An 11,522-nucleotide genomic window follows, 5' to 3' on the forward strand; every position below is an offset into this window, starting at 1 on the left:
CGCGGCCCGGGGTGGAAGAGGCACACAGAGGCGTTTGTCCGAGCGCGCCCACAGACACCCACCCGCCGCCGCCCCACAAACACCCACCCGCCGCCCCCACGGCGCGGGGCGGACAAGGGCGCCCACACTGCGGCCGGAGGGCGCCGCCGCTCGGCACACCCACCGCGGGAGCCAGGCCTCGGCCCGGCCCGGGCGCGGCTCCCCCCGTCCCTCCGGCGAATGTTTCCCTACTTGGCCTGCCAGGTCTCTGGGGAAAGGGCCTCAGAAATGCAGCCGGAGCCACTTGGGGGAAAGTTGGAACTGGCTGTTCCCGGCCTGCCCGGCCGGCGCACTCCCAACCCGAGAAACTATTTGCGGCGACAGCGGCGGCGGCGAGCCCCCCGCCCCGCGCCCCCCGCCGCCCCGGCGGCCGCCTGCCCCCCGCGCCCCCCGCGCCCCCCGCGCCCGGGCCGGGCTCCCCGCGGCCGGCGCTTATCGCGCTGTGGGCCGGCGGGGCGGGCGGCGCCCGGCCGGAGCGCGGAGCCCCCGGCCGCGGACTATTTCGGGCTTATCGGCGCAGGAATGCGGCGGCCGCGGCGGCGGCGGCGAGGGCCGTGGGCCGTCAGGGCAGCCCTGAAGGGGCCCCCTCCCCACTCCGCTCGAGTAGAAGTGTGAGAGCGCCCAGCAGGACTCAGAGGGGAGAGTTGGAGGGAAAAAAAGGCAGAAAAGGGAAAGAAAGAGAAAGAGAGGGAGAGAGTGAGAGGAGCCGCCGAGCCCACCCCGATGGCCGCGGACGAAGTTGCCGGAGGGGCGCGCAAAGCCACGAAAAGCAAACTTTTTGAGTTTCTGGTCCATGGGGTGGTGAGTGGGGCAAAGTTGCCGGGGGAGGGCGAGCCACCTGGCTCGGGCTGAATGGAGGGCCGCCGGGAGGGGCCGGGAGGGGGCCCCCCGCTCTGCCCCCGGCCCCGGCGGGCGCCCAGCCCTCGGCCGGGCCCCGGGACGGAGCCGGCGCCCGGGCACCGCACACGTCGCCGGGCGCCGCCGGGGATGGGCTCCCGGGCGGCCGGGGAGGCGTTTGCCTGGGCGCTTGTCAGGGCTGGGGTTGGGACGCGGAGACTGTCGCCCCATCGCCAAGGGGGGCTCCCCTCTGTACCAGACACATTTTCATCCGTTCTTCCCCCTGCGGGCCCAGGTGCTACCCCTGCCCCGGGGGTGGGGGTGGGGGTGGGGACATGGCGTGTGCTGGACTGTGCTCATCGGTTGGGAGAGTGTCTCTGATGGTATCTCAGGAGCCAGGAGCAGGTGACCCCTGGAGGCACGGGGAGCAGGAAGCTCTGGCTGAACAGCCTGTGCATCTCAGGAGGAGGACTCTGGGGCTTGGCTGGTGGCCTCTGCCATCAAAGCCCGACAGAGGCCCTCTCCAGGGACAGACCCCAAGATGAAGGGGTCTGAGATGGATCCCCCTGGCAGACTCAGCCACCAAAAGCTGCTGTCCTAAATGCCTCAAAGGTGTGAAGGGAGGCTGGAGTCAGGGAGTGAGGCCGGAGGCCAAGACTCCTGACAAGAGCAGGCTTGGGAAGTGCAGGGAGCTGGAGGGTGCCAGGGCCACCTGAGGGCAGGGGAGCATCAGGCAGAGGCATCAAGGGCCAGGCTGGGAGAGGGGTGGACGGCAGTTGGTTGGGAGAGGCAGAGGTCTCAGAACTTGACATGAGCACTAGGGTTGGAGCCAGGTACAGAGGAAGCAGTCAGATTGACTGTGGCCAGATTTGGTTCTGACCCCAAGGAAGGCATGCTGTCAGTGAGGGGGGCCCCTAGAACCCCGGCCCATCATGGGGGTGGCCCTGGTGGCTGCCACAGCTCCCAGGGGCCTCTTCAGCAGATCAGTGAGTGTCACTGGCCTTGATAAATGGGAGAGCAGCTGGTAAGGAAAATGGGGTTCCTTGCCGTAGCCTGTCCTCCAGCCCGAACCTCGGGGGGTAACTCCCCAGGGATGTTCAAGTTGGCCAGCTGAGTTGTCTAACCTTGTTGTTTGGGGAAGTCCCGCAAAGAAAGCCCATTTAGGTGGGAGAAAAGCTAACTTGTGGGAGGTTTTTTATTTGGTCAAGTTAGAGCTTCAGTTCTTGAATAGGTATGAGCCCCGCCGGCCCACTCCCAGTGCCTCATCTGTGCTGGTGGGGACCGGCCGGCCTGGGCCCCATTCCGGGCCACCACCCCGGAGGTGTGAGTGACAGGGTCAGGTGGGTGGGGGAAGCAGACACATGGACAGGCAGGTCCCACTGTGGGAGAGATGGACAGAGACAGCTGGTTGGCTGGGAATGAGGGTTAGACGCAATGCTAGGCAGTTAGAAGGAATTCACCCACTTTGGAGTCAGGGCTCTCCTTGTCCCCGGGGGCAGCTGCATTCCAGGGGTAAAGTGGTAGTATTTTTATTGTTAATCCTCACCGGAGGATATTTTTCCCATTGGTTTTTAGAGTGGAAGGGAGGAAAAAAGACAGAGAGAAACATTGATGCGAGAGAGACACATTGGTTGCCTCCCACACACACCCCAACCTGGGCGGGGAATTGAGTCTGCAACTGAGCTACATGCCCTTGACAGGAGTCGAACCCGGGACTCTTCAGCCTGAGGGCCAATGCTCCAACCACTGGGCCAAACCAGCTAGGGCTAAAGTGGTAGCATTTAAATGATAACAGGGCCAAGGGGCTGCATCCCCGTCCCAAACCCCATCCCACCCACCCTCCACTTTCCAGCCCCTCTGGTCCTCCCCAACCTCTCATCTGGAATCCAGAGAGGTGGGGTTTAAAAAGTCTGTGGAACACTTCACTCGGTGTATTTGCATCTCATTTACATACCATCTGAGCACCTGGATAGTGTCAAGGGAATACACCTGCCTCATCCGTCTCTCCATAGCCCGCTTTGAGCCCTGACTTGTGACCTCACTGGGGGGTGGGGAGTAGAGGTCTGTATGATGAGAGCATCTCTGGAGATTCAGCCTACAGGAAGGAAAGATGATTGTAAGAGGAAATATGCTGCTTTTGACCTACCCAAGCCCTCTGGCAGCCACTCCGGCTCCTCGCTGCCTCCCCCGCCCCCACCCCCATCAGAGAATCATGGTGGGGTTTGATCTCAGCCTCTCAGGTTGCCGCCAGACCCACCTCCAGCCTTCACCTTGGGAGCAAATTACGGGGTGAACCGAGTCAGTGAAGCCCCTAGGTGTGGAAGCGTAGAGTCAGCTGAAGGGGGTAGAGGTTGGGGCTGAGGGGTCAAAAGCTGGGCCCAGAGAGAGGGGTGGGTGGGGTTGGGAGAGGGACGGTGCAAGGCAGGACAGCCCGGGAAGCAGGGAGGGAAAGGGAGGCTGGCCTGCGGGGGTCCCAGCAGGGAGCTCAGGCCCTAACCTAGGTGGAGGGGGACCTGGCCCCTCCTGCTGCCTTGGCCAGGAGGAGCTGTGTGACCTTGGCGAGGTTACTCCTCCGGAGTAACGGAGGCCTCATCTGCCAAGTGGGGATGGAAGGACCCTCTGAGTCTGTTTTCCAGGGGAGCGTGTGGATGTGCACATCCTTTGAAAAGGTTCAAAGGCGCCATTAATATTCATTGTCGCGGTACCTTCCGCAAATCCGAGGCTGGCAGTGCCCTGTGCAGTTGCCTGGCTTCAGTTAGCTTCCAGCAGCGAGAGCGAAGCCCCCTCCGCCGAACCGCGCGGTGCCGGCGCCCTGCCCCTCCCACCCCGTGCACGCGGCGGCATCAGGGTCACCAGCCGGGTTTGGGGTGGGGGAGCCGCGGCTCCGCACGTCTGCAGCCGGGCCCTGCTCTGACCGGCGGGCGCCTGTTTCTGCTTCACCCGCCACCCCCCTCCCCAACCCAGCGCCCCGGGATGCCGTCTGGAGCCCGGATGCCCCACCAGGGGGCGCCCATGGGCCCCCCGGGCTCCCCATACATGGGCAGCCCCGCCGTGCGACCCGGCCTGGCCCCCGCGGGCATGGAGCCCGCCCGCAAGCGAGCAGCGCCTCCGCCCGGCCAGAGCCAGGCCCAGAGCCAGGGCCAGCCGGTGCCCACCGCCCCCGCGCGGAGCCGCAGGTGAGTGGGGCCCAGCGCGGAGGGGGCGGGCCGCAGGGACGGGGTGGGCGAGGAGCGGGATTGGCAGGGGCGAGGAGGAGCGATCAGCGGGGGGCCGAGCCGTCCTGGGAGGGATGCCCTCTGGAGAAGTGGAGAGAGGGGCACCGCTCTGGTTCCTTTGTGTGCCCAGCGGAGTCGGGCTGCGGCCGCAGCGCCCTTTCTCCTCGTCACCTGCTCCAGCCCTCTCTCCAGCTCTGCTCCCAGGTTAAGGGTGATGCTTCAGCCTCTAGGATGGGGGGTGGGTGCTGGCAGGAGGACTGCGGACAGAGCTTCGGGACTGTGTTTCTCAGAGTGTGGCTGTCCGGTGCACCTTCCCCAGAATTCCCTGGTTGGGCTGTTTAAAGCCTCATTCCAGATCTTGGAAATCTGAATTCCTGGTGTGTGTGTCGGGGGGAGGGCGCTTGGGAATTTGCCCTGTTGGGGTGAGGGGGGTGTCTTCTGCCCAGTCCTGCTCTCGGGCACTCAAAGGTTAGAGAGCTGTCATCATTTGTCCTCTGGACCAGGTGTGCCCCCAAGCCACCGAGGCCAGCCCATGTCCTTGTTGGAGCCAGCTGGTGGCATCCCCCCCCCCCCAAGCCCCTGCTGGTGCATGACAAGAGAAATGCCCCTTTGGGTTTCACATTTAGCCAAACACACATGCTTCCCTCTGCTCACCACATGGAGTCCTGGAAAATGAGTAATATGGATTACACCTCATTATAAAATATTTTTTACACATCAAGGAAAATTCCCTGTTTATGGGAATCCTATGGTGAATTCTCTTTCAAAGTGAACCACCCTGTTATACAGTTAACAAGTCCCTGATTTATTTTGTATAAATGAAGAGTCTCACACCGATACTTTGTTCAAAACAAGTCAGACCTTCCTGGCCGGTGTGGCTCAATGGCTGAGCGTCTACCTGAGGTCACAGGTTCGATTCCCAGTCAGGGCACATGCCTATGTTGTTGGCTCAATCCCCAGTGTAGGGCGTGCAGGAGGTATCATCATTGATGTTTCTCTCTTCCCCTCTTCCTTCTCTGAAATCAATAAAAATGTCTTTTTATTAAAAAACACAAAAACAGCCCTAGCTGGTTTTGCTCAGTGGATAGATTATCAGCCTGCGGACCAAAGGGTCCTGTGTTCAATTCCAGTCAAGGGCATGTATCTTGATTGCAGGCTTCTCCCCAGCCCAGGTCTCAGCACGAGGCAACCAATCAATGTGTTTCTCTCACATCATTGTTTCTCTCTGTCTTTCCCGCTCCCCTCCATTCTCTCTAAAAATTAAGGGGAAAATATCCTCGGGTGGAGATTAACAAAAACAAACAAACATAAACACACAAACAAAACAAGTCAGACCTTTAATGAAAGCGACTTGTCTAGTCTTAGAATAGATTTTTGGACAGGGAGGGGCAGTAGTTGAGAACACCACATGGGGGCAGTATAGAGCCATCCTTTACTCTGGGCTGTAAACTTGCCAAGGATTCTCTGGGGTGCTTTGGAAGTCAGAAGCAGCTAGCCAGTCAGGAATAGTCCAATTCACCCAAAGTCACGTCCCAGGGGAGAATGTCCCCACACATTCTCTCTGGGTCCCTAGGAGTGCTCTCCCCCCCCCCCCCGGCCCTGTTGGCAGGTGGTCTGAGGGCACCAGCATCCCCTTCCAAGCCCAGGGCGGCAGGGGTGCAGTCCTCACCAGCTTCCTGTCATCACCTCCTGCTCCAGGGCCTGAGGTCGGGGTCGGCTCCCCTCCCTTGGACAGTGACCCCAGTTTAGCCGCATAGCAAAGTCCTCAGGAGCCGCCCTCCCTCTTCTCTGCCCTGTCTCCTTCCCAGCTTTTTCCTTCGCAGCTCCCCACCTCAGCCCCTCCTGAGTCTCCGATTGTCTGGCCCTGTCAGGGCACAGGCCTGGGGCGGGAGGAGGCTCCCGGCCAGAGAAAGGACAGGTCACCTCTGCCCCTTAGAGAGGATAGAGCGCCAGGCCACAGACCGCTGTTGCAGCCCTGGAGCAGGCAGAGGAGTGGGCTGCGGGAACCCCAGCCAGGCGGGTGGAGAGGGGGGATAATTTAGCAGGTGGCCTCCTTACTCCCAGATCTGTCACCATGGTAACCTGGTTTTTTCTTTAAAAAATGTACAGTGCCAAGAGGAGGAAGATGGCTGACAAAATCCTCCCTCAAAGGGTGAGTGCCTTTCACAGAAACCCCCAGCGGATCCCTTCCCCCACCCCCTCGCCCCCACTCCCACCCCCGCTTGCTGCCCCACCTAGTTTGCCTCCCCTCCCGCTAAGGAGCAGAGCTTCAGCGGTCACAATCAGTTTTATTTTTTGTTTTAAAGGCTAATTAAGAAGTGAGGCTCCCCAGGCCAGAGGGAGGGTGTGGGACAGAGGGAAGGATCCTGGGCCTGGGGCGCAGTGGACTGAATTGCAGCGGTCCAAGCACATGCTGAGCTGTGTGTGTGTTGGGGGGGGGGGGGGCAGGTAGCTGGTTTAGACATCAATTGGAGTGACTGGGTGAAGTGCCATGGCAGAGGCAAGCAACCACATCCCCTAACTGTCCAGGGACACCAAGGTCCTAGCCAGTTTGCAGACACCCAGAGGCTGTGTGACAAAGGGAAGGACCAGAGGAGGTGAAGCCCCAGAGTTTATTGGGGTCCATGGTGGCTCTGGCCTCCCCTAGTCATGAAATGCATGGGTCTCCCTAGAGGGAGAAGCAATTTTTGTCCCTATACATGAGGCTGCTACTGCTGGCTACGGAGTCCTGGGGCGAGGTCCCATTCTCACTCTCAAAGTCCCAGAACCAGCCAGCTCCCCTCTACCTCTGTGTACCTGGAGGCTCATGATACGCACACATTCCACCTATAAGAGCAGCTGAGCCGTTCCCTGCCTTGCTCCTCCTCTTCCAGATCCGGGAGCTGGTCCCTGAATCCCAGGCTTACATGGACCTCCTGGCGTTTGAGAGGAAACTGGATCAAACCATCATGCGGAAGCGGGTGGACATCCAGGAGGCTCTGAAGAGGCCGATGAAGGTGCCTTGGTTTAGGGGTGGGAAGGCACTCTACATCCTGTTCCCAGAATGGAGGCATGGGATAGCCGGGTGGCACACGCTGCGTGCTCTGTGGGACACTCTTTATTTCTACAGCAAAAGCGGAAGCTGCGTCTTTATATCTCCAACACGTTTAACCCTGCGAAGCCGGATGCCGAGGACTCTGATGGCAGCATCGCCTCCTGGGAGCTGCGGGTGGAGGGGAAGCTCCTGGATGACGTACGTCTTGGCCCAGGTCTCTCCAGGTGTCCTGGGTGGGGCTGGGCTGGGGCTGGACGGAGGACAGAACTAGGTGTTTGCACTGAGAGTTAGGGAGTCAGCCCTGCCCGGGGTGGGTGGCCTGGAGAGACTTCTGTTGTGCAGAGGCCTGCTTCTAACCACACTGCCCTACCCAACCAGCCCCACCCCTCCCAGCTCGTTCTGCCCCCACGGTCCCTGTTCTGCCCCCACGGTCCCTGTTCTTCTCCCACAGCCCAGCAAGCAGAAGCGAAAGTTCTCTTCCTTCTTCAAGAGTTTGGTCATTGAGCTGGACAAAGACCTTTATGGTCCCGACAACCACCTAGTTGAGGTAAGACCCGGACCCCACATTGCCCTAGAATTGCCACCCTCCCGCAGGCCCGAGTCCCACAGTCCCTCAGCGGCACAGATGTGCCTCAGGGACCACCCTGGAGCGCCGAGCCTCCCCAGCCCAGATGGGCGTGATGTGACCCAGCTCTTCTCCCGTGGACAGTGGCACCGGACGCCCACCACCCAGGAGACGGACGGGTTCCAGGTGAAGAGGCCGGGGGACCTGAGTGTGCGCTGCACGCTGCTCCTCATGCTGGACTACCAGGTCCGTGCCAGTCCCCCACCCTGCAGGCACCGTGAAGCCTTTGGCCCCCCACACCCTTTCTCTTAGACAGGTGGGCGAAAGCCCCCAAGGTGGGCATCCCAAGAGACCCATCCTCCTCACTACCGCCTCTCCAGAAGCACATTTTCAAGGAACCCAGTCACCATGTCGTACCTCCCCCTCCCCCACCCCAACTTCCACCTCAGTCCCAAGCTGCTTGGCTTTGAGCTCTTTCCACTCCCTGATTTTCTTTCTTTATTTTTTAAAATATATTTTATTGATTTTTTTACAGAGAGGAAGGGAGAAGGATAGAAAGTTATAAACATCAATGAGAGAGAAACATCAGTCAGCTGCCTCCTGTACACCTCCCACTGGGGATGTGCCCACAACCAAGGTACATGCCCCCGACCGGAATCGAACCCGGGACTCTTGAGTCTGCAGGCTGACTCTCTAGCCACTGAGCCAAACCGGTTTTGGCAGCACTCCCTGATTTTCATGGTCCTTTCACAGCCTCCCCAGTTCAAACTGGACCCCCGCCTGGCCCGGCTGCTGGGCTTGCACACGCAGAGCCGCTCAGCCATCGTCCAGGCCTTGTGGCAGTACGTGAAGACCAACAGGCTGCAGGACTCCCACGACAAGGAGTACATCAATGGGGACAAGTACTTCCAGCAGGTACCCTGCCCAGGGGCGGGGGAGCAGTCACCGGTAGGGGAAGTGCCTCTCTAAGGTAATACTGCCCCTACCTTTAGATTCTCAGCATTGGAAACGGTAGGCACTCTCGGAGCCAGAGACCAGGGTCCTAGTCAGGCCCTACCATGGTGTAGCTCTATGCTGCATTTTAGCCATCCCAGGTGAAGGAGGTCTGGAACCCCACAAAGCTCTCAGGAATGTAATATTCTTGGCACTTGGAGTTGGGTCTCTGGGGTCTAGTCCTGGGTCCTGACTCTGGGTGAATTACTTGGCCATTTGAGCCTGGTTCCTTCTCTCTCCCATCTAACCCACGGGACAGTTAGGAAAATCAAATTGCTATGAAAGGGGTTTGACAAAAATTCTACCAAAGTAGAGATTTTTTTCTTAATCCTCACCCAAGAATACCTTATTTAATTTAAATATATTTTTATTGATTTCAGAGAGGAAGGGAAAAGAGAGAGAAATATCAGTGATGAGAGAGAATTATGGATCTTCTGCCTCCTGCACAGCCCACACTGGGGATCGAGCCCGCAACCTGGGAATTGATTGTGTGGTTCATAGGACGATGCTCAACCACTCAGCCATACTGGCCAGGCTGAGGATATCTTTTTAAAATATATTTTTATTGATTTCAGAGAAGAAGGGAGAGGGAAATAGAAACATCAGTGATGAGAATCATCAATCCACTGCCTCTTGTACACCCCCTACTGGGGATCGAACCTGAAACCCAGGCATGTGCCCTGACCGGGAATCAAACCCTAACCTCCTGGTTCTTGGGTCGACATTCAACCACTGAGCCACACTGAATGGGCCTGCGGGTATTTTCCCCCCCATTGACCATTTTAGGGTGAGTGGGAGGGAAGAGGGGAAGAGAGAGACATCAATGTGAGAGAGACATAGTGACTGGTTGCCTCCTGCATGTGCTGTTATGGGGCTGGGAACAGAACCCGAAACTGGGTTATATGCTCTTGACCCAAAATTGAACCAGTGACCCTTCAGTCCACAGGTTGATGCTCTAACCATTGAGCGACCAGCTGGGGCAGTAGAGATTATTCTTAACACATTTTAAATAAACACAGTAGATAAGCCTGAGGAGTAAAAAGAACAGTTGATGTTTATTGAGCATGTGCCACGTGTCAGGCAGGTATGTTCCAAGCACTTTGAGTGTACTGATGCATTGAATTCTAACCACAACCCTGAGAGAGGGATCCTATTATCCCCATTCTAGAGATGAAGAAACTGAGGTCTGAGTCGTTAAGCAACTTGCTCAGGCTGCATAGTAAGTGGTGGGAGCAGAATTTGTACCCAGGGTCCATCCTTAACTATTGCACCGCACTAACCTACTGGCCCCCTAGTTTCAGACCTGTGAATCAGATGTACCTAGCTTCTTGTGGCCTTTCCAGAATGGAAGGGTCTAGAACTGTAGTTACACTCTTTCCAAGCACAAAAGAGTGACCTCTTCCTCCTGCCTCAGATCTTTGATTGTCCCCGGCTGAAGTTTTCTGAGATTCCCCAACGCCTCACAGCTCTGCTGTTGCCCCCTGACCCAATTGTCATCAATCACGTCATCAGGTGAGGCCCGGCTTGCTCCTCAGACCAGGGAATCACTTCCCACTGCCCTGCCTGTCCCTCCCACTCCAATGCCCCCTCCCTCCCCACTGTGCCTCCCCTGGGCCCTTGGGCTATGTGGGGGCAGGTGAACACAGGGCTGGACTTCCTGGCAGTGTGGACCCGTCGGACCAGAAGAAGACGGCGTGCTACGACATTGATGTGGAGGTGGAGGAGCCACTGAAGGGGCAGATGAGCAGTTTCCTCCTGTCCACGGCCAACCAGCAGGAGATCAGCGCTCTGGACAGTAAGGTGGGGCCAGAGCCCAGAGCTGCAGTGGGATGTTAACCCAGAAATGACAGAGCACAGACAGGACAGACACGAGCATGGGCCTATGGAGAGATGAAGGACTTAACAACCCCTCCCCTGGGACTGCAGCAGCCTGGGGCCCGAGGGACTGTTCGTTAAAGGAACAGCAGCAGTCCTTCCCCCACATGCTTCCCTCTCCCTCCCCCCTTCTTCCACATCACCATAGCCAGGTGAAAGCTTCTGTCTTTCTACCTGTAGATCCATGAGACGATTGAGTCCATAAACCAGCTCAAGATCCAGAGGGACTTCATGCTAAGCTTCTCCAGAGACCCCAAAGGCTACATCCAAGACCTGCTTTGCTCCCAGAGCCGGGACCTCAAGGTGAAGGGGACTTGGGGAGCACTGGATGGAAGACAAGCATATCAGGAAGACAGTCAAGGTTGTACACAGGGACGGGAGGGGTCCGGGCTCAAGGCTCACTCCGCTCTCCCTCCCAGGTGATGACAGACGTGGCAGGCAACCCTGAGGAGGAGCGCCGGGCTGAGTTCTACCACCAGCCCTGGTCTCAGGAGGCTGTCAGCCGTTACTTCTACTGCAAGGTGTGAAGGGGCCCGGCTACCTCAGGCCCCTCCTCACTGAGAAACATCCCTCCTCAGCCTCCAGTGCCCCTGCCGCTCCACCACGTCCCTCACCTCCTGGGAGCCCTCCCTGCTCCCAGATGCTCTTCCGGGGTGGGCAGCGGGTGGGCGAGGTCGTCCTGTCACTCACCAGCAACACCGTAACCCTGCTCCTGCTCTGATTTCTCTAAAGATCCAGCAGCGCAGGCAGGAGCTGGAGCAGTCGCTGGTGGTGCGCAACACCTAGGAGCCCTGCGAGTGAGCACCGCGGGCCAGGGCCGCCGGACCGGGCTCTGCCAGCACCCTCTGCCCACCTGTGGGTGAGGCAGGGAACTGGATTAAAGGTCATTCATCTGCTAGCAGCTGTGTGGTCATTGGCAACCGGGAGAGATGAGGAAGGGGAGGCAGTAGGTCCCTCTGAGAAA

At 58.7% G+C, this 11,522-nt stretch overlaps 1 protein-coding gene across 4 annotated transcripts in view; it reads left to right on the plus strand.

The window, feature by feature from the left end:
* Positions 1-11,456, plus strand: part of SMARCD3 (SWI/SNF related, matrix associated, actin dependent regulator of chromatin, subfamily d, member 3) — a 34,034-nt gene extending 22,578 nt beyond the window's left edge. For 3 of the 4 annotated variants that reach the window (XM_045572420.1, XM_036412709.2, XM_045572419.1), the window contains exons 3-14: positions 3,841-4,052; positions 6,201-6,243; positions 6,965-7,087; positions 7,201-7,323; positions 7,577-7,672; positions 7,835-7,936; positions 8,444-8,605; positions 10,098-10,195; positions 10,348-10,483; positions 10,739-10,861; positions 10,978-11,079; positions 11,291-11,456. In XM_045572420.1, coding sequence (XP_045428376.1) covers positions 3,841-4,052; positions 6,201-6,243; positions 6,965-7,087; positions 7,201-7,323; positions 7,577-7,672; positions 7,835-7,936; positions 8,444-8,605; positions 10,098-10,195; positions 10,348-10,483; positions 10,739-10,861; positions 10,978-11,079; positions 11,291-11,344 — 1,374 coding nt within the window. In that variant the 3' untranslated portion in view covers positions 11,345-11,456. Of the gene's footprint in view, positions 1-405; positions 841-3,840; positions 4,053-6,200; positions 6,244-6,964; positions 7,088-7,200; positions 7,324-7,576; positions 7,673-7,834; positions 7,937-8,443; positions 8,606-10,097; positions 10,196-10,347; positions 10,484-10,738; positions 10,862-10,977; positions 11,080-11,290 lie in introns of those variants that run through there. The other variant, XM_036412708.2, reaches the window with a different exon arrangement.
* The last annotated feature ends 66 nt before the right edge of the window (positions 11,457-11,522 follow it).

Source organism: Pipistrellus kuhlii, unplaced genomic scaffold (genome assembly GCF_014108245.1).
Source record: "Pipistrellus kuhlii isolate mPipKuh1 unplaced genomic scaffold, mPipKuh1.p scaffold_m20_p_47, whole genome shotgun sequence".
Taxonomy (NCBI): domain Eukaryota; kingdom Metazoa; phylum Chordata; class Mammalia; order Chiroptera; family Vespertilionidae; genus Pipistrellus; species Pipistrellus kuhlii.